This window comes from Citrus clementina, unplaced genomic scaffold (genome assembly GCF_000493195.1).
Source record: "Citrus clementina cultivar Clemenules unplaced genomic scaffold, Citrus_clementina_v1.0 scaffold_6, whole genome shotgun sequence".
Taxonomy (NCBI): domain Eukaryota; kingdom Viridiplantae; phylum Streptophyta; class Magnoliopsida; order Sapindales; family Rutaceae; genus Citrus; species Citrus x clementina.
In genome coordinates this window covers 18989513-19011475 of record NW_006262139.1, presented here as the reverse complement: position 1 = coordinate 19011475, position 21963 = coordinate 18989513, and the positions used below count along the sequence as shown (strand labels likewise).

Genomic DNA, 21963 nt, shown 5'->3' with positions numbered 1-21963 from the left:
ACGGTTGTATTGCACGATAATTGTTCCGTTGTTCGTGTAATCGGACGGTTGATATGAAATATCAGGAATTTATGGTGAGATTAGAATTATCAGCTGTCACGCTTGCATTCTTTATGCCATTCTAGTTGCCGTTTACGGCATTTTAAAGCATTGAATTTTACCTTCGGTATGAATGAATTTACTACTTGACTAATGTAATCTGCTTCCAAACTTTGTACCATAAATAACCTACCACTGATCAATTGACCGCCCTGTGTTCAATAAAAGTTAATTTTTTATACCATCATTATTGAGATAATTTTATAGCATCAATAAATGAACAATATGTGATTTATATATCAATATCATAAACATATCATTGGAACCTACGTCTAATTAATCTTGTTTCTCATCACGCTTTCCTTTTATGGAATTTTAATTTTACACTTGAATTTCTTTATTATTATTATTATTATTATTATTATTATTACCTTAGAGTTGGTCATATTAATAGTGTCTATGGCATGCATCTTCACCTTAATTTCAAAATACATATTTTGTGTATGACTACAACAACTACCTCTAATATATGCTCTCATTACCATTGCTTTTTGGGCTATGACGAAAATTAGAAGATGCATGCGACCAATTTGCATTATACGAAAATTCACTTATTATATTTAATATTTAAAACGATGCATATTGACATTACTAATCATGTATAGTTTATTTATTTTATTTATTAACTATCAGTTACTTGCTTCAACTTGCTCAAAGTAAAAGCACAAGTGATGAAAGAATCCAACTCTGTCATGGAAAATTTGTGATTATAGCTTGACTATGAGATTCCTAATGATGAGACAATTAAAGCAAATAGAAACATTCAATGTATGAACATCAGAACATTAACTGTTGCCACAAAAAAAAAAAAAAAAAAAAATCTATCATCACAGTTATGCTAGTGGATGTATTTTAATCTGATCGATTTTCTCAATCATTACAGGTTTAAAAATGGAACAACAATAATCCAATGCCATAAAATAATGAAAAATAAAATAAGTCAAAAACTGTGAATTGGTTGTATCTCGCGATTATGGTTATGGAAATATTGTTTCTCTTTCATATTTTGGATAATAGCAGCAGGACTGAAGGAGCTTCCACCAACATGACCTCTCCTGCAAAATTAAAAGAATGAATTTGAATTCAATCACAGATTAACAGCGCTTTTGATATGCTTCTGATAAGAAACTATTAAAATTAAATTTATGATTGCAATAAATTATAATGCTTAAAATAAGATTTAATTAACTTGTTTCCGTAATACACGTTAGAGATTTTTTGAAAGAGAATTTTTCTATGTTAGCGTATGAACTTATGACACAAAATAATAAGAATTCTTAAAACAAATAGCTGGATCAAGATCAACATTTGAACATAAAATTGTGATATGTACCAATATGAGCCTTGAAATTTTAAAATAAAAAGCATGGAAATCTCATAAAAATAGTTGAACTTACAGTATCTGAAATGGGGCTCTGATTTTTAATGCTTGATCTATCTTTGGGTTCATTTTTCTTCTTCATTTTGTTGTTGTTTCGATTCTCATTTGCATCAATGCCGGCTTCCTTTAAAAATGCTTCATTTATCTTATACTCAGGGCCATAATGAAATCCAAAACTTGGTTTCCTGAGTTCTTCCTTGGCAGCTGCTGGCTCCAAATTTTCTGCAATCCTGTCAAGCACAGAATCATTTCTGTAGCTAGTCTTTTGTTCAACATCCTGAACAACGTTTGCTTCGCGACGGTTGAATGCAGAACTTTCTTGATTTGGCTGATCATTATAACTTGAATAAGACTTTGCTAAACAATTGAAAAATATGAGTCACTGAATTGACAACTCGACAATGTACTCAATTGATCTACATGCTCCATATCTTGTTTTGTTTGAATTTTTCCTGAAAATTCAATCATCCCATTTTTTATTTTGAGCTTTTCGCTACGACTACACAATTTCTCATCCCATCCTGTGACTATTGCAACATTAACAATCTCTTGATTGATTCCTCTAGCGATCCCCTGTGCCACTAGCTGCATTAGCTCATTGCTTTCACTGCCATAATCTATAATTTTTTTGCTGGATTCCATTAGGGATGCTGGAGAATATATGATTTGCCTCGTCAATGGATCAGAGATTGGTTGATGTTGAAGAGACTGTGTCATTTGATTGACAATGGCACAAGCTAGATGTGCATCAAACTCACATATATGACACCTATAAAGCCACCCACTATAGCAAGCCTTTTTGCAGAAATCACATTCGAAATCATACGGAAGTGAAAATTCTAGCTCAAGAGGATGAGAGTGGGATTTGACTGATGTAGAAAGTGGCAAAGCAGAGCATAAGATGTGATAGTAAAAGCCACATTGCCCACAATTGTAGTAAAAGCCAGTGACATTTTGGCTACAAGCCCTACACTTGAAGCTTCCTTTGACTGAAGAAGGCATTACAAGAAGGTTTAAGAAATGACTCGGGTGCCCAGGGTGCCGGGTTTTTATAGGCATATTGTAGCATACTTTGTGTAGAGAAAAATTGCAAATCTTACAGTGATAGTAGTCCTTTCCAGTGTTGATGCTGAGATTGCAGCCATTACAGGCGACGTTTTGAGCTGCTGGAGGTGAATTAGGAGTCAGGACTAGAGGATGATGATGGCTAAAATGGCGAAAGCTGGCCTCTTCTTTCATTGGTTCCATCTTCTTTTGCATCTATCTCCTCTTGTTTTAGCTCTTTGTAGTACATGGAATAATGCTCATTTTTTATTTGTTCAAACTTCAAAGCATTTTCAGTTTGATGCACTTGTAGTTGCCTTTGAGCTAAAAGCTATCAGGTGGAAGACAAATGTGCCGGCCGCATTTTTTTTTCCCCCTTTTTTTGGGGTTACGAATAATGTTATTTCATATCATCAGTGCAATCAATTCACAGCTTGCCAAGGCAAGTTAGCATCTGAAGACAGGCCGGCTTGTTAAATAGTTATTACAATGTGGTTAGCTTAAGGTGGATTGTGATTGTCTAGGGGAATTTCTGCTGGAATTATTGCAAAAGTCTGGTAGCTTGAAAATTGATTTTGTTGTCTGTAATATTTGTCGCTCATGGAAGTTGTTGCCTCAATCCAATTAGCCAGCAATCATACATGAAAAAGCAAAAATTAAGAATGAAGGACATGATTACGATAACAAAAACGAACATATTGAATGAATTAACGCACACAATCACACAAAATACTGAATGAATTAACTCACACACACTCTTTCTTTAAAATGATTAATGGCTTCAAAAGAGGCTTCGGTATCTAGAACCCTTTTGCTCATCTTCTTCTTCACATTAATTGCTCATAATCTGCAGTAAATTTTATCAGCACTGTTGGGATATTATTAGCAATGATTTATTGGAGACTGTTCTTGATTACTTCAGAGGTTTGGGCGTTCGGCTAAGCCTAATGGTTTTCAGGGTAAATTATTGATTCTTCTTCCTAAGAAGTCGTCCCCAACATCTTGAGCAGATTTTAGACCGATCAGTTTATGTAATGTGAGTAACAAGGTTCTAACTAAACTGCTTGCATTGAGATTGGCCCCACTGTTGCCTCGTCTTATTTCTCCTTCTCAGACTAGTTTTGTCCTTGGTAGAGTGATACATGATAATGTGCTTTTGGTTCAGGAGTTGGTCCATGATCTTAACCACGTACTCGTGAAAATAATGTGGTGCTGAAGCTTGACATGACAAAGGCTTATGATCGGATGTCATGGTCTTTCATTATTCATATGTTGCGGTGTTTTGAGTTTTTGGAGTGGTGAGTTTATTCGATTCGACGAGCCATCTTTGGTCCTTGGTTCTCAGTACTGGTGAATCGAGTCAGCCGTGGTTTTTTCCAGTCTAAGGGAGGTCTTAAGCAGGGTGATCCTCTCTCCCTTTGTTTATTTATCATTGCTACTGAGTTTCTATCTCGAGGTTTGGACTGTATATGTGCTCAATATCCTTCTATGTGATATTGTTCTGCAGCAGCTATCATTGTCTCTCATTTAAGCTTTGCAGATGATATTCTTATTATTTTTAAATGGGAATTGATCGAGTTTTTAGCGGGTTATAAATTTTTTACATCATTATGAGTCAATTTCGGGGCAATTAATTAATCAAGCCAAAAGCAGTTTTTATATTGGAACTTCGGCTTCTGCTTCACGACAAGCTATTATCCATTCGGTCACTGGCTTTCAGCGGCCTCAGCTTCCATTCACTTATCTTAGGTGCCTGGTCTTTACAGGGCGTCTCAAGATTTCTCATTTTGATTATATGGTCTGCAAAATTAAGGATAAGATCTCAAAATGGGCCAATCAGTTGCTTTCTTTTGGTGGGAAACTAGTGCTTTTTCGACATGTGTTGTCTTCTATGTCGTTACATATGCTTCATATTCTTTGCCCATTTATGGCTGTAGTACAACGTTTAAAGAGTTTCTTTAACCAATTCTTATGGGGTAATTCTGAGTCAAGACGTCATATTCATTAGTGTAAATGGTCGGCTGTATGTTATGCAGTTGCGGATGGTGGCTTGGGTGTCTGATCTTTTAAGGATTTATCTTAAGCTTTTGAGTATAATCTTTGGTGGCGTTTTCGGGAGCAAAATTCTTTATGGGCTAATTTTATGAGGTCTAAGTAGGGGTGGCAAAAAAGGTAGGGCCGACCCAAGCCCGGCCCTCACACATGAGGGCCTAGATAAGGGCCCAAGAAAAAAAGCCCGGACAAAGCCCATACCCACTACTTTAAAAAAATAATTTTATAAATTAGAATAATATAATTAAAATTGAAAAGTAATTTAAAAATAAAAAAAGAAAACTTAATTTCTTAATTTACAAATCAATTATGATTAAAAAAAAGCTAAAATTATGATACTAAATTCTCTCTTTTGTGTCAATTAATTAAGAGAGCATTTGAATTAGAAAATACAATATTAAAGAAAATTAAAGTTATGCGCTTTTATTTACTTTATTTATTATTTTAATTTGAAATATTCATTTTTTTAATTTATCTATGATTGTAATAACTTGTTGATCATTAATTTATTTTAAATTTACAATAATTTAAAATTTTTAAAATAATTAAATAAAGCCCAAGTTTGGCCCAGGCCCGCACGCTTAACTGACAGTGGGCCTGGACCTGGGCTTGAAAAAGCCCAGCCCAGGCCCACTGTTTGCCATCCCTAGGTCCAAGTATTGTAGAGCTATACATCTGAGTTAGGTTCAAGTTCGTCATTCTGCCTCTTCTTTTTGGAGACGACTATGTTCGGTTTGGTGGGTTGCTAAACCTCATGTGCGCTGGTTGGTCGATTATGGGGAGTGTAGTTTTTGGTATGATTGTTGGTTGGACTCTTGCCCCTTGGCCTCCTATAATCCTGCAACGGCTTTTGGGGTGCCAATTTCTTTATATTGGCGGGGTACAACTTGGGATTAGGGTAAGCTCCAAGATGTATTACCCTATTCAATCATTGCATAAATTCTATTGGTTCCTATCTCTAGTAAAGAACCTTATATAATTTGATGGGTTTTCGGCCATGATGGCCTCTTTCATTTGCGGATAGCTTGGGAGCTTGTGCGTTGTTCTAGGCAGAGAGATAAGGTTTTTTTTTCGCTTATCTAGTAGCAATATATCCCTTCTAGGGTTTCTTTTTTTCTATGGCGACTGTTGCATGGTTTTTTGGCTATTGATGATGCCTTATGTTTAAGAGGATTTTGCATGGTATCCCGGTGTATTTGTTGTAGGATTATTGAGACTTCTCGACATCTGTTCCTTGATTGGCCATGGGTTAAGCTGATATAGGTTCATTTTTGGCAAAATTTAAGTATGCGAGATGTGGTTTCTTTAACCCCGCATGCTTTGCTTTGTTATTTGAGACGATGTGCACCAACTCAGAATCATATTCGTCTTTCTTCCTTACTTTATTTTGTGGCAAGTTTGGAAGGTTCGCAATGCTTTCAGGTTTGATTCGTAGACCTTCTCTGTGGATGCAATTATCCACTAGGTTGGATTGGACCTCAGGCTTGCTAGCTCCGCATTTGGATTTAAGCATTCTCAACTACAAGGAGTTTTGGGTTCTTGGATTATGGAGGGTTTGTGTGTCATAATGTTCCCTAAGAGACCGATTCGTTCAGTTTCTTAAATACGAGCACCTCCTGGGGTTGCAAAATTAATAGTGGATGGTTGCTCTAAGGGCAATGTCGGGATAACTGAAGCATGTGGTATTCTTCATGATCATCAAGTAGATGTATTGGCTGCTTTTGGATATTTTCTTGGTTGCCAACTGATTTTTTATACTGAGCTTATGGCTGTTTGCGAGGGGTTGGAGCTCACTACTTAACTTGGGTACTCTGCACTTAAGGTAGAATTGGATTCAGCCACAGTGGTTTCTTGGATTCACTCCCAGGGCCCTGTCCGGTGGGATTATGTTTACTTGTTATGTTGGGTGTGTGATTTGATATCTTCCTCTCACATTTTAATTAAACATGTCTTCGGAAGCTACATCTGCTACTGATTTTCTAGCCAATTGGGCTTGCTCTCACCGGCTTAGCCGGCATTTCTTGTGTGTTTAGGATCTACCTACGAGGTTATCTAGCATTCTTCATTTAGATGTGCAAACTTTTCCTCATGTCAGACGATAGGATTGTTGGTTTATTGTTTCAATTGATGGTGTATTCTTTTCTTTTATTTTTATATATCTGCATTTGCTTTAGGAGGTTTTGAGTTATATTATCCTCCTTATGTAATTACATTTATATTGATTTATATTACAGGTAGGGGTCATGCCTAACCCCCCACCTCTTTGGTGGTTATTAATTAAAAGAAAACATTAATCGCTCATAATAACCTCAGCAACCCAAGATTGTTCAAACAGATTGGATGTGTTGGAGGTGGGTGTTGAGACACAAGGGGTGTTGATGATGGGCGATTTCCCGGAATTTGATCTTTGCTGCCATCTTATTAACATTTTTAATCAATTAAATCAAAAGGATTGCGTTTGTGAATCATTGGAAATGATGTCTTGCCCTTGGTTCAATCACCGTTTCCTCAAGCTACTTTGAGCCTTCTGTTTGATCGCTGCAGGCAGCTGCTTTCCTCTGAATTTAATTGTTAATCTATAATTAATCTGCATATATGCTCTTAAAATATCGATTGCATGAGTTCAATAACAATTGTTTTGAGTGTTGCAAATATCGTTTTTCATCCAAAGGAAAGGCCCTAAGGACACCTAGCTCTTTGATCTTATACTATTGTTTCCCGTATGAATAACATTGCCAAAAAGAAAAATGTTCAGAATTAGTGAATTGAAGGTATGCTTCTGTGAAATAATAACTCTCTCAATTAGGTCTCGTTTGGAATTGCCATTTGAAATATCAAAAGCAACTGTTCATGGATCTTAAACTTGTTCAGGAAAAAAAAAAAAAAAAAAAACAAGATGCAAGCATTGACTAGACATTAGTGGAACAAGTTTTATCAGCTGTTTGGTGTTAGATAAGGGTTGCTAATTCATCAAAATCAATTCTCCAATTGTCTGATCGGACGGTATACCACTTCCCTTTCCATGTGCGTGGATAGTGGTTTAAGTCCACTCTTATGTATTAATCAGGGTTTGTTTCAAACATTTAAAAATAGATTTAGATAAACAATTAAGAACTAAATATTTGACTGCATCATCACAAAATTAATCTAGGAGGTTCTCATATATTCAATAAAATGAAAACCATTAGTAAATGAAAAATTCAAAACACACTACACTAGCCTTCAGAACAGAACTAGGTATAAGCCCCCTTGGCCACCCGAGATTTAAAAACAATCAGAATAAAAATGTCTTGAGTTGAAATTTTACCCATGCTTTATGTAAATTTTATGTATGACCTCCTCATTTTACGTATATTTATTACTTACTGAATTTTGTGAATTTTCAATTATATCCTCCGCCATTAACCCGCTCAATTTGACAAATATTATGATATAACCTACTTAAGTTTTATAATTTCTTTATTATGGTCTCCGTAGACCAAAATCATGGTTAATTACATTATCACCAGCCTTAGGAGTTAGGATTATTTTATACTAATTAAGATATATATATATATATATATATATATAAAATTTAATATTAGTGATTCGATCTCATAGCAATTGTGGATCCACCAATTAGAACACCTCAAATCTAAATGTGACCTAAGTAGGAGGCTTACTTTTACAATTTCGGTTTAGAGTAATTCTCTGTAATTGCAAATTAGAATGAAGTAGGATTCCGTGGCATTTTTATTTTTATTTTTTAAAGATTTTGGCACATGCGCACTTACGATAATTAATAGTGTTATAGAAACAATTAATGAATTTGTAGGAGAATTCTGAGTATCCTGCGTCCTGGTAATTATATTATACTCCAAATTGCATTTGGAAAAAGAATTTCACAAAGTCACAGAATCTTAAGAGAGACCCAAATTGTCAAACAATCACATGCCGTATTTAATTTTGTTGCATGTGTGAGTGACAATCTGTAAATTTCTAGATCGAATTTTCTAAGGAGGGAACAATAGTGAATTAATTCCGCATAACAGAGGTTGGATCACCTTCCATCAATTTTGATAATGAAAATTTTCTCGCCTATTTCAAGAATCACTCTCCTTCAACCTTGACTTCCTTTCTCATAGGATTTTCTTTTTCTTTTTTGCCTTTTCTATTCATCCTTTTAGTCCCTCGGAAGATATTACGATTTCATTTTATTTTATTTTTCAAAGAAAAGGTAAAATGAAGAAAAATAACAATCAAATTACATAAAGTCGAGACACTTTGATCTGTTGTATTCCAACTGAAATAACAGCCTAACCGGTATTCTCGCAAAGTGCATGTCAAATCTTATTATTTCACGTACTTGACGGGATTAGTGTCACGTAAGTTACCAAAACATTTGGTAACTAAAATTTGAATGTGTTCCAATAATACTCAAAGCCAACCACTCCTTAATAATTTTTAAATTTCAAGGTTATGTATATCTGCCAAGTATGGAGATATCGTCATAGCCGCCTCATCTTTATCTTATATCATCCTAAAAAGTCTATGGTTCAATAACACTGAGATGGTGGCGAAATTCGTTTACTCTTTCTTTTTATTATTATTTTAACCAAGACTTTTTTTCCTCAATATTTTACATTGGTGGATTAACTTGTTAATGCTTGTTAGCTATATGTAATAATGGCAGAAACATGCGGAGAACATGAAAATATCAAGAAAACCTAACAAGAAATATAAAGAGGCAAGTTGCATTAGCACGTTGACCTTGGTATTTTCCATTTAAAGCTTACATATGCTTCATAGGATTTACAAAACATCATTTAAAACCATAGGGTTGTTTATTATTTTTGAGATATGGCTTCAACTTCAAAGGAATCAAAATCTAAAGCTCTTTTGCTTTCAGTAAATCTAATCTTCTTCATTTTTCTCACCTCTATTCCTTCGTCCGCGGCGGAGCAGCGCGCTTGTTCGGATAATTTTTTGGAGTTGGATGTATGTGTTGATGTATTGGAAGCCTTGAGCCGTCACCTTGCCCCACCATCAAAGAACTATTGCTGCAGTTTGATTGGCAATTTGGTTGAGCTTGAAGCCATGGGTACTTGCCTCTGCACTGCCCTTGAAGTTAATGTCTTAGATGTGATCAAACAAGAGACGATTCCTTCTGCTTCATTGAGCTTGTTGTGGGAGTACTGTGAGTCCGAGATCCCCTCTGACTTCCAATGCATAAATCTGCCCTCTCATAGTTCTTTGTGACTGTTGCTGTTTAGTTTAGCATATTTTACACACAAAGAATAATGTTATTGATTTCTTGCAATGTTAAAGTTCCAATTCAGTCAATTATATGACTTTGCCTTTCAGTTTGTGACTAGAATTTTTTTAAATTTTAAATTTTTATTTTTAGAGCTTGGTGCTTTCTTTTTTAATTAATGACTCATACTAGCGGTAAAAAGTGTCCTAGGGAGACCATTTTTCAAAAAATGGAGCCAGTCGTTGGCCTCATTTTCTGAGCTTGGTGCTTAATTTGGAGCCAATGAATATTATACAGTTACGATTATATATAGAATTCATGTCAATTACCCTAAATTAATCATATTTTTTTGAAGGCCTAAATTAATCACATTATAGTATCATCGCCAAAAGGCTTATTTAATTTTACTCTTTAAATACTTTCTTATTTATCTATATGATAAATAGAAAATAAAAACAATATATTCTGTCCTAAAAGTAAACTCAAATATTAAAAAATTATTTATTATTTTAATTAAATTCTTCTCTCACCAAATTTAACTATCCTCCATTGTTTTATTGTTTTAATAATGTAAGTACAGTACCTCTATCTCTTCAGTACCTCTATCTCTTCAATAATGTCATATAAAAAATAAAATAAAATAATTTAAAAAGGGAGAAATTACTCTTTAATATTAAAGAGAGAGCATAATATTCTCATTAGAAAAATCTCATTTGGAGAATATTTTGGAATCTTTTTTGTTGACGTGGCTCTTCAATATTAAAGAGTAATTGTCATCTAGCCACCACCAACTGCCACCAACGGCCATTGGACTAATGCCAGACAGGTAACTTTTAGGCAGTACCACAACACCAGTCGGTGGTGCCAGTGATTGGTAATTGTGTTTTATTTTTATTTTTATTTTTTCAAAATTAATAATTTTAATTTCATTTGCTTACTCTTGATTCCTTTAACTTATGATTTTAAATTTAAAAAATAACTTAATTTTTTATTGATTGGATCCACTTAATCAATGGTAAGAATTTAAAGCTAAAAAGTAACACTTATGTTTACCTATAATTAATTCGACTGAATAAATTTAATAGATGAAAAATTAAGTCATTTTTTATTCAAAATCCATTTAAACAAATGAAAGATGACTTTGATAAATAACAAGCCTTTTTTTTTTTGCCACCATAGCCCAATTATAAGGGGCAGTTTGCGAATTGGCATATCATCGTACTATATATAAAAAACTAATTAGGATACAAAATTTGTATTAACTTGATGTGACAAATAACATTATATACGCACTTAATCACACATTACCAAAAACACATATAGTAAATTTATAGGTTTTATATTAAATTATATAATAATGATTTTATTAATTGTGAAATTTATCTTATAATAAATGAGTGACACACGACTCTTAACATTATTGTATAAGTTTTTCTTGCTACACCATATCAACTAATTAATGTAAATAAATTCAAAGTAGTAGTAAAAAAATAATCTATTAGCGTTTGACTTACCCAATAAAAAGAACAAAAAATTCACTAGTTTCAACTTTCAAGTCGTAACCAGCTCGAATTAACCAACAACCCATTTAGGGTTGGCAATTTAAGGGCATGTGCCGGGCTTTGCCAAGCCCAAGACCAAGCCCATATAATGTTTAAAAAGTCCAGGCCCTCTTAAAACCCATCCAAATTGGGCAGGCTTTGGGCGGGCCGGGCTTTGACGGGCCTTGACGGGCTTGGGCCGGGCCTGGGCTTTTACGATTTTTTTAAAAAAAAATTAAATAAAATTATAATTTTTCAAAACATAATTATCCAATACATAATACTACAATAGACTAAAAACTTAAGCATAATTCTCTAATACATGATTAGCCAACATAAAATATAAAAATACTAACATCACAAGTACCATACACAACATACAAATCAAGTAATCAACTACTAATATAAAAAAAAAAAAAACTAATCTAATATTTGCGGGCCATCTTCGTCCTCATCCTTCAATTCCTCGACTCCACAGATGGATTTGATGGCAAATTAGAAGATTCAGAAACATTTTCCATTATAAACCTATACAAAATTAAAGAAGATAAAATATTAAATTAATAAATTAATTAAGCTAAGTGTAAATGCAGTAAACGAATACTGCATTTACAAGCACAACAATGATAGAACTCAATGCACGGGACTTGTCAACTTTAGAAAAATAGAAATCTAGCTCACTGGAATCTGTTGCTGCTGCAGCTGGAATCTGTTGCTGCTGCAGTGCTGCTGGAATCTGTTACTGCTGCTGCTGCTGGAATCTGTTGCTGCTGCTGCTGGAATCTGTTACTGCTGCTGCTGGACGGTGGGTCGCCGATGGCTGGTGCTGGGATCTGTTTCTGCTGCTGCTGGACGGTGGGTCGCCGATGGCTGGTGCTGGCTCTGGCTCGACGATGCTGGAATCTGGAGATGCTCGCTGCTGTTGGCTGCCGGTGGCGAGAACAGTGAGACGTCGGCACGATGACGCCGTGACAGTGAGTGATAACTGAGAGGTGAGTGAGAAGTGAGGGAACGAGGGATTTACGATTTAGGGATTTTGTCAGTTCAATATTATAATTTGTTTTGTTATGTTATAATTGTTTTGTCAATTCAATTAATATTACCGATTTAGGGATTTACCAACTTATACTTAGAGACTCACGGGATTGAAGGATTTTTAATTATTTTGTTTTAAGTTTTTTTTTTCAATTTTTGATATATTAATATATTATATATATTTTTTAAAATATATATATTATTTATTGAAAAGCCCGAGCTTAAGTCCGGGCTTTTCATTCAGGCCCTTGACTAAGCCTATAACATATAGGCTTAGTCAATTATAAGCCCTTACCCATAATTTCAAGCCGCGGACTGGGCTTAAAGCCCGCGGGCCTGGGCCGGCCCGGGCTTTTCTGCCAACCCTAAACCCATTTTTATTAACTGTCTCAAATTCAAACACACAATGATGAATTAAATTAAAAAAAAAACACACACACACACACAAACACGCTCTTACACACAGTAATTTAGTGATTAAGATGTACGTAGAGTACAGGCACGATATTTTGTAGATACTTGGACAGCAAACAGCACGAACATTGAAAGGATCGGATGTGATTTCTGGAACTCAATCAATCTTGTGGTTTATTATCGACAAGACCGAAGTGAAGTACCAATAACCAGACAAAAGTAATAAGCTCTCCACCGTTACAAAGTTGTTGGGCATGTGTCCTTGGTCTGCTATGGGTTGCGCCATATGCCAACATTTCAATCCACACTTCTCTGATTAACTTCCATTTTTGGTCGTCCAACCCTTTAAGCTCATTGGCCAAATTTATTCCATGTGAAAAATAAAACTGTTTCGCAGAGATAACATTTGATGACCTCCCATTGAGAATGGATTCACAGACAGTCTTCAGCTCACTTGGTTTTAAACTTAGCTTGGAGGATCTCGCCTCTGGAACACTTTCTTTCAGTTCTGATTTGGCCACGTTATCCACAGTATTCAACATCTCAGGCTTCGATACTAAGAGATACAGCATGTAATCCGAGAGGAGCTTGCTGAATTCTCGATCGGGATCTCGATCTCGGTGGTCATCAGTACAGTAAAGCAGTTCGGTGGCAGCGTGCCATATTAGAACGTCTTGATCGAAACGATAACGAGGTTGAGTGGGTGGTGACTGTGTGGGTTTCTTTATTTTTTCTACTGCTTCGTGACGAAGATGATGACGACGCTCCCATTCCCGCAGAATCCAATCGCCTCTAGATGAATTTATCTCTCTCTTGGCTGCAGTCTTTGCGGCGCTCTCTTCTAGTTTCGGATCAATGGGGGGAAGATGCTCTTTTAACAGATTATGCAGCCAATTTTCAGTACCTTGGGGAGCATACCGATGTACCAGATCATGAAGAGTCCGATGCACCATACCAATGGGAAGAACCTGATTTACCGCATCATTCTGAAAAATCTTATTTAACAGATCATCGGGAAGAGTCCGATTTACGTAGTCAGCCTTTTTTTAATTTGCTGAAATATGAGATTCCACAATTCTTCAGGCAGTGGCTCATGGGATATTCTTGTTCCGATTCTTATATCATCCACAATATTATCTAGGCCGACGAGCGCAATGATTCTCGCGAAGATTATTTCGGAGGCGGAGGCTTCGCTTCCGTCGCTTCTGGCAAGCCGCTGGAGTGGACGTGCCTTAGCCAAATATGTTATCCAGCTAAATCCGGAGATGGAAAGAGACCACCTGCGCCACAGCAGAGGTCTGGTCTTCAAGGACACCTGCTTTGTCTTTTCAACTCTGCTGTGTAGGATGAATCCAATACTTAGGAGCTCCAAGGCAATGGTAGCCCAGAACAAGGTGTATGTGACTCCGACCTCAAACGCATCATTGGAACTATTAGCTTGAGTATAGAAAACTGAAAGGGCTACCACAACTGAAGAAAAAGATGTGAACCGAAGAATCATTCCCAATCCGAGAGTACAAAATTTATCTTGGTATGAAAAAGTTCATAAATAAAGTTGAGTTCAACCTCAATGTTTTTCAAGGCAATTGAAGGATCTTGGGTAATGAAACGCTCAAGGTTGAAGTCGAAGTGGATGATGAGATCGAAAATGATCCCTAGAAAAAGTTTCGAGTAGAGACGGGCCAACTCGACACTCTCTTTGTTTTTACTTGCGGATCCGGATCCTCCTTTACTTTGGATCCTTGTAACCTCTTTTTCTAGAGTTTCAGAATCGGGAAGTTCTTCAGATATCTGCTTTCTGACAACCTTCTCGCTTGCTAGATACGCAGCTCGTATCCTCTCAAAACACTTGATAACTCCAGCAATAAACACGAATACCACTGGGATCACAAGCTGGTTTCCTCCGGGAAGCGTCTGGAAGAAGATATAACCAGCAGCAACAGCTTGGACTGCCACTCCGAACATTTGCCTGATCCACAGTTGGTTGTCTTCAAGAGAGAATGCAGTTATGGTATCCGAACCACCCAGATGTAACAGCAGAAATTGAGCCCACAATGCTACAAATTGATTGTTCACACTCCCAGAGCCACCACCATCACCACCACCAGCGGAACGCTTGCTTTCTGTAATTAGTCCGACACCAAATTTAGGAGACCAGTCTGCGAGCAAGTAAGCTGACCAAATGAGGATTGTGATCAGTGTGTTTGAAGTGCGGTTTCGGAGGGGACCCAGCAGAATTAAGATGGTTTGCATTGAAAGACTTAGCAAGATTATAGCCCTTATGTTCCATGCTTGCCATAGATTCTTGGCGCTATCAAACAGCCCATCATTACCCTTTTTTTTTTCTCCCCAAGGAAAAAAAAAAGAGAAAAGAAAAAAAGGTTCAGAGGTACAACAAGATATATTTATTAAAGAAAGAGATCTAGCCAGAGGAAATTTTAATTAGCTTCTTAACTTATTATGGTACTTCAATATCAAAATACAACATAATTGATTGATTTAAATATATTTCTTCTTCTTCTTCCTGTTCCCCTGGAATACTTGGATCATTTCAAAAAAATACTTTAAAAAGGGGGCATTAATTGAGTAAAGGGGAACAATATTCATGTCGCAAGAATCAAGAAAAGAATACTTCTAAAAAAGGAATGAAATATTTTTCTTCGCTGGAACTAGCAAGAATCAAGAAAAGAATAATTCTAAAAAAAGGAATGCAATTTTTTCTTTGCAGGAACTGGCAAGAATCAAGAAAATAATAATTTTAGAAAAGGAGGGAAATACTTTTCTTTGAAACAACTAGTAAGAGTCAAGAAAAGATTGATGCATAAGAAGATATATATAAAAAAAATAATAACTTTAGCTTTATGTGATGCCTCATTCTTTGGAGTGGGCTCTTTATCATTACTTTTTGTTGAATTTTACTTTTGTCTATTCTTTTGTTACATATTTGTTGCTTTACACTTTAACATTGATATTATTATCCCACAAATTATTCATGTACACTAAAGAAAGTTGCCACCTTAATTAGCCAATTATAAGGGTAGTGAATCTAGTGATGTAGGATGGTTGTATGTTATGAGTAGGATAACTTTTAAAGGGTGTAACTTAGGATACAAGTGTCTGTTTCGGGCATATTTACTGTTTTGAACTTTCCAATGAGATAAATCAAACCCAGAACTATTTGCACTATTTTGCCATGTGGTTAAGTCGAAAATTCCTCGTCTTTCTTGGTTGTTTTCTAGTTTTAAAATATTGTCCTAATTTTCCTGTTTTCATGATTTTTATCTTTTTTTTTAGAAATCAGATTTGGACACTGTTTGTTTTTCTTTTTTATTTAGATAATTAGATTAGGAGAATTTTATTATAAAATAATATTTTAACTGGGTCTATTTTGGTAAATTCGCGATATTTAGGATTATTATATAAAAGGCCCCAAAACCCTAGTTCTATTAATTTAGACCTATTCAATTAAATTCAACATTGTTAGTTGGTATGAGAGCAAGTTCCCTTGTCGTCATGGTACGACCACCCAATCAAAGAAGCAACCGTCTTGAAGACACTGATCAAGAGATGCTGGCAATGTCTATGTAGGCTATCAGATAAATGGTCAGAGAAGCAGTATTGCAGGTCATAGATGATGTTTATGACCCGAGAATAGCAGTGATGGAGCAAGCAATCGAGGGTCTCATGCTTTCCATGAAAAATAATAGAGAGAGAGAAAAAAGGTAAAGAATTAATTGTGAGGAAGTATTTGAAGGAGTCAATCACGAAGAAATACCTGGAGATTATCACCATGAAGAGATATTTCAGGGTGTTAATCGTGAAGTAGTGCCTCAGGGCGTTAACCATGAAGTAATACTTAAGAATTTAGAACGTGTAAGGCGAGTGCTGCCACGTGTGCATGCGGAGTTGGGAAGTGATTCAAAAGAAGAAGAATTTATGCAGGATGATAGGAGGTGCAAAAAAAAATTCAGATTATAAGAATAATGTTGATATTTCAAATTCGTACAGCGGGAGTTTTAAACTAGATATCAACTGTAAATAATTCTTCGAGTATATGGAGGTTCCTTACGAGAAACATGTTAAGCTCGTGGTATTTAAATGAAGGACGTAACTTCTGCAATTTGGCAATATATACAGAACCGAAGAGTTGCGGGAAAATAATTTATCAAATTGTGGCCTAGGATGCAGAGAATGATGAAAGAGTATTTCCTGCCAACAAATTACCAGTAATAGTTGTATTTTAAATATTAAAACTGTAGGCAAAGAAATCACACTATAGATGAATATACAAAAGACTTTTATCGTCTACACATGAAAAATAATATGAAGGAATCAAAATTTTGGATGATTAAATATATTGGCAAATTGAAGCAATAGATACAAGATAAGATAGTGGATACGACTTGGGACTTGGGTTCACCAGTTGTTAGGGCAACAAGCTGTTTGTAGAACTCGGCAGCATGAGTTCATAGAGTAGACCAAGTGGTCTTGAGGTTGAGAACAAGTAGAAAGCACGGCTGGAAGTAGAGCTGACAAAATAGATCACCGGGTCGTGTTAAATTTAAGTCCACCTAAACGCGACCCATTAAATAATCGTGTCAAAATATTGAAACCCAAACCATATACAGAAAATAAATGGGTTACTCAATAACTTATTTAATATCTATATATTTAACAAATATTACACACCCCCTAAACTATTACACATATACACTATTTAAAGTTTAAATTATATATTTGTAAATGATATTATATATCGATATCATAAAATATATATGTGTATCAATATTTTACACATTTACGATATTAAAGTTCTAAATTTATATAAAATTTTATAAATAAAATATTGTGTACATGTCATCTTCCAAAAATAAAAATAAAAAGAGAGAATCATGTCCAATATTTGAGTTTTAATGACAAGAACCTAAAAATTAATTTAGAAATAAAAAAATATAATCGTGTTATTATTCAGATAAGTGGGTCAAGAACTTTAGCCTTAACCCGACACAAAAAAAAATTGTGTCAACCGGACCCAACCCATTTTATAATCGTGTCAAATTTAACGATCCATATTTATTTATTCACGATGTGTTCGTGTCGGGTAATCAAGTCGTGTTAAATTTTCCCAACTCTAATTGGAAGTAATTAGACACAACAACTACTACAGTTGCAGCTAAGGCAACAATCATCCAAGCAATAGCAGCCACTTAGGCAATTGTAGTACCAACCATAGGTGTAGAATAACCCATATGCCAAGCTTATGTTGATCAAGTGTTTGAAGTATGGGGAATTAAGCTATCAATCGAGTGGCTGTCGTTCAAATAATTTGAACTTGGTAGAGGCTGAAGTTGATGAGACAAAGATGAATGTTGTTGAGGATAAGGATAATGAAGAAGCCTTGGAGTTGGAAGCAGGTAAAGAAAGATGTTGAGTTGCATTGTATAGAAGATTTTATTAGCATTAAAATTTAAAGAGGATAATTAGCACAATAAGATTTTCAGAATACGTGGTACTATCAACGATAAGGTGTGTAAAATGATAATTGATAGTAATAGTAGTGAAAACATTGTTTTAAAAATGTTGCTTGATGTGATGGGACTTTTAATTTAAAAAAATCCTGCACCACATAGAATAAGGTGGTTAAAGAAAAGGACACAAATGTAAGTAACGAGGTGGTCGTGTCCCTTTCTCTATTGGAGGATTTATAATAGTGACGTGGTGTGCAATGTAGTGGATATGGAGGTCTGTCATATGTTATTGAGCTGACTTTGGTAATTCGATGTTGATGCATGTAGTCCATAAATAGAGGGATAATGTGTACGAGTTTTGGTGGAATAGTAAAAAAGTTCATTTTAGTGCCTTTAACGAACAAGAAAATGAATTTCAAGACTGAAGGGAATAATTTTCTTATTATTATGAAGGCTCATTTAAAGAAAGATTGCGATGGTTGCAAGAAGTTGGAGAAGAAAGATGAATTCAAGGTGAAAATTGTTTCTAAAGAAGTGTAGTCGTTGTTAGTTGAGTTCACTGGTATTACATCATCAGTGATGTCGGATGGGCTACTACCTTTGCAAGATACTACAACGTCATATAGACCTAGTTCCTAAAAGGAGTGTACTTAACTTGCCCCATTAACGTATGAGTCCTCATGAGCATGTGATTTTACAAGAACAAGTTGATGAGTTATCACACAAGAGGTTTATTCTGAGAGCATGAGCCCATGTGGTGTCGAAAAAATATAGAAGTTAGGATCTGTGTAAGGACAATAGGCGAATTAACCAGATTATAGTGAAGTATCGATTTCCCATTCCAACCTTTCTAGATTTGTTAGATCAATTAGATGGTGCTCGAGTTTTCTTGAAGATAGACTTGAACAGTGTATATCATCAAATCAAAGTTTGGCCTATAATGAGTGGAAAACAGCATTGAAGACAAAAGAAGGGTTGTATGAGTGGTTTGTAATGCCTTCTGGATTATCAAATGTTGTAGTACCTTTATGCGCTTGATGAATTAAATTTTGAAATTATTTTCCTGTAAATTTGTTATGACGTATTTTAAAGATATATTAGTTTATTTTGTTGCTGTGATGACACACCGAGAGCATTTGAGAATGATTATGGAAGTATTATGGAGAAAAAAACTTTATATTAATATGAAAAGTGTAGTTTTCTTTAGAGTAATGTAGAGTTTTTAGGGTTTCATAGTTGATGTAGATCAAAGATTCAAGCCATTACAGAATAACCTATGTCCAAGACAGTAGGTAAAACTCAGAGTTTTCATAGGCTGGCAACATTATATAGGAGATATATTCATGTTTTTAGCAATATAGTCGCCTTTATTGCAGAATGTTTAAAGAATAAGATGTTCAAGTAGAGCAAAAAATAAGAAGCAAGTTTTGTTTCACTAAAAGAGAAGTTGTCTATCGTTCATGTGTTGGCCTTGCCAAACTTCGACAAGTTGTTTGAGGTCGAGTATGATGTTTCTAGTATGGGCATTGGTGTTCTTTCACAAGAAGAGCGATCAATTGAATATATAAGTGAGAAGTTAAACAAAGCATGATAGAAGTGGTCTACTTACGACTAATAATTTTATACCATTCTTAGGGCATTGCAGTCATGGAAGCATTATTTAATTCAAAAAGAGTTCGTGCTTTACAATGATCATTAAGCATTGAAGTACTTTAATAGCTAGTAAAATCTGAACAAAATGCATGCGAGATGGGTAAATTATATGCAGAAGTTCACTTTTATTATGAAGCATAAGTCTGGGTAGTATAACAAGGTGGCAAATGCACTTAGTAAACGAGCATCTTTACTAGTAATTAACTCTCATTATTGAAGTTACTAGTTTTTAATGCTTAAAAGAGTTGTATGCTGAGGACGAAGACTTTGTGCTTATTTGGGATCAATGCATTGATCATCAAAATGCAGAAGATTTCCTTATTTAAGATGAGCATTTGTTCAAAGCTAATCAGTTATATATGTCTCGAAGTCTTTGAAGAGAGCAGATTATTTATGAGTTGCATGGAGGAGGATCGGGCAGACATATTGGTCAATATAAGACCAAGATGCTTGTAAAGCGCAATATTATTTGGTCACAATTGAATAAAGATGTGCGCAAGATTGTGCAAAGATGTCGGATTTGCCAAGAGGGCAATGGACATATGTAGAACATGGGATTATACATATCAATTCTAGAAAACCATTGGTTAAATTTATCCATTGATTTTGTATTAGGATTGTTGTGCACAAAGACTGGTCGAGATTTGATATTTGTTGTGTTGATAGGCTTTAAAGATCGCGTATTTTATTACTTATAAGAAGACAAAAGATGCTACTTCAATTACTATATATTTATTCTTTTGAGAGGGGGTGCATTTGCATAGTATTCCAAATACTATTACTTCTTATTGGGACATGAAGCTTATCAGCAAGTTTTTACAATATCTCTAGAATAAGTTCGGTGTACAATTGCAGTTTAGTAGTGTCTTTCATCCGTAGATAGATGGCCAACTAGAGGTGGTTAATCACAGTTTGGGCAACATATTGTGCTGTGTTTATGGTGACAAGCAACTAAACTGGGAAATTACCTTGCCTCAAGTCGAGTTTGCTTACAATAGCATAGTAGATTAATCTATTGATAAGACCCCTACCCCATGTTTGTGATCTAGTTATCATGGCTGCAGCGACAGAAAAGAGTAAAGCAGCAGAAAATGTGGCAGAAAAGCATCTATAGATTCATGCCAAGGTTCGAGCTCATTTCGAAGCTACCAATGCTAAGCACAAGGCTGATGCGAACGAGCATCAACGTGAGAAAGTGTTTCAATAATGTGATTTAGTGATAGCACATCTGTGGCGAAGTCGTTTTCTTGGTATTCGAACTAAATTGGAGAAGCGCAAGTATGAACCTTTTTATATGGCATGAAAAATTAAGGACAATGCTTATGTGCTTCAACCACTAGATAATTGAAATATCTCTCATACATTTAATGTGGCTGGCCTGTTCAAATATCACCCAAATAATGAGGCATTGTACGAGCCAAACTTGAAGACGAGTTCTTTTCTAAGTTAGAGGAACTAATGTAGGATGGTTGTATGTTATGAGCGGGGTGCATTCTGAAGGGCATAATATGGGCTACATGTGTCCGTTTATATAATAGATTGTTTCAAAGCTTGCGATGAGAAGAACTAAATCCAAAACCATGTGCATCGTTATGCCCCATAGTGGAGCCGAAAATTCTACTTCATTCTTGGTCATATTTTAGTTTTTAAATAATTTTCTATTTTTCCTATTTCTTTTAGAATTTTTATCTTTTTTTTTAGAATTCGGATTTCGATACTATTTATTTTCTTTTTTCTTATTTAGATTAGGAGAACTTTATTATAAAATAATATTTCAAATTTACCTATTTTAGTAAATTCGTGATACTTAGGGTTATTATATAAAATGGCTCAAAATACTAATTTTGTTAATTTGAAATTATTCAATAAAACTTGTTTTGTATTAACTTGATGATGATGTGATAAATAACATGATATTTATTATAAATGCACTTAATAACACATGTACTTGAAAAATAAAATTGAAATCCAGATATCTAATTCTTAACATTATTGTATAAATAAGTATTTCTCACTGCACTGTCAACTTAATATGTCAATAAA

The 21963-nt window shown here is 35.0% G+C and overlaps 2 protein-coding genes across 2 annotated transcripts; one reads left to right on the top strand and one right to left on the bottom strand.

The window, feature by feature from the left end:
- Nucleotides 1-1076: 1076 nt before the first annotated feature.
- LOC18039761 lies at nucleotides 1077-2728 on the bottom strand. Its single transcript, XM_024182614.1, has 3 exons — nucleotides 1901-2728; nucleotides 1497-1808; nucleotides 1077-1154 (listed from the first exon to the last, which is right to left on the bottom strand). Exons 1-3 carry the CDS (start codon nucleotides 2726-2728, stop codon nucleotides 1077-1079), a joined length of 1218 nt encoding a protein of 405 aa, XP_024038382.1.
- Nucleotides 2729-9251: 6523 nt separating this feature from the next.
- On the top strand, nucleotides 9252-9898 carry LOC18039673. Its single transcript, XM_006429828.2, has one exon. The coding sequence runs from the start codon at nucleotides 9416-9418 to the stop codon at nucleotides 9812-9814; it is 399 nt and encodes a 132-aa protein (XP_006429891.1). The 5' UTR covers nucleotides 9252-9415; the 3' UTR covers nucleotides 9815-9898.
- The last annotated feature ends 12065 nt before the right edge of the window (nucleotides 9899-21963 follow it).

Coding starts and splice junctions, on each gene's coding strand:
- LOC18039673 (XM_006429828.2), top strand. CDS start 9,416: ATGGCTTCAACTTCAAAGGAATCAAAATCTAAAGCTCTTTTGCTTTCA.
- LOC18039761 (XM_024182614.1), bottom strand. CDS start 2,728: ATGGAACCAATGAAAGAAGAGGCCAGCTTTCGCCATTTTAGCCATCAT. Junction 1,809..1,900: donor CAAAACAAGATATGGAGCAT/GTAGATCAATTG, acceptor TATAATGATCAG/CCAAATCAAGAAAGTTCTGC. Junction 1,155..1,496: donor AGAGCCCCATTTCAGATACT/GTAAGTTCAACT, acceptor TTAATTTTGCAG/GAGAGGTCATGTTGGTGGAA.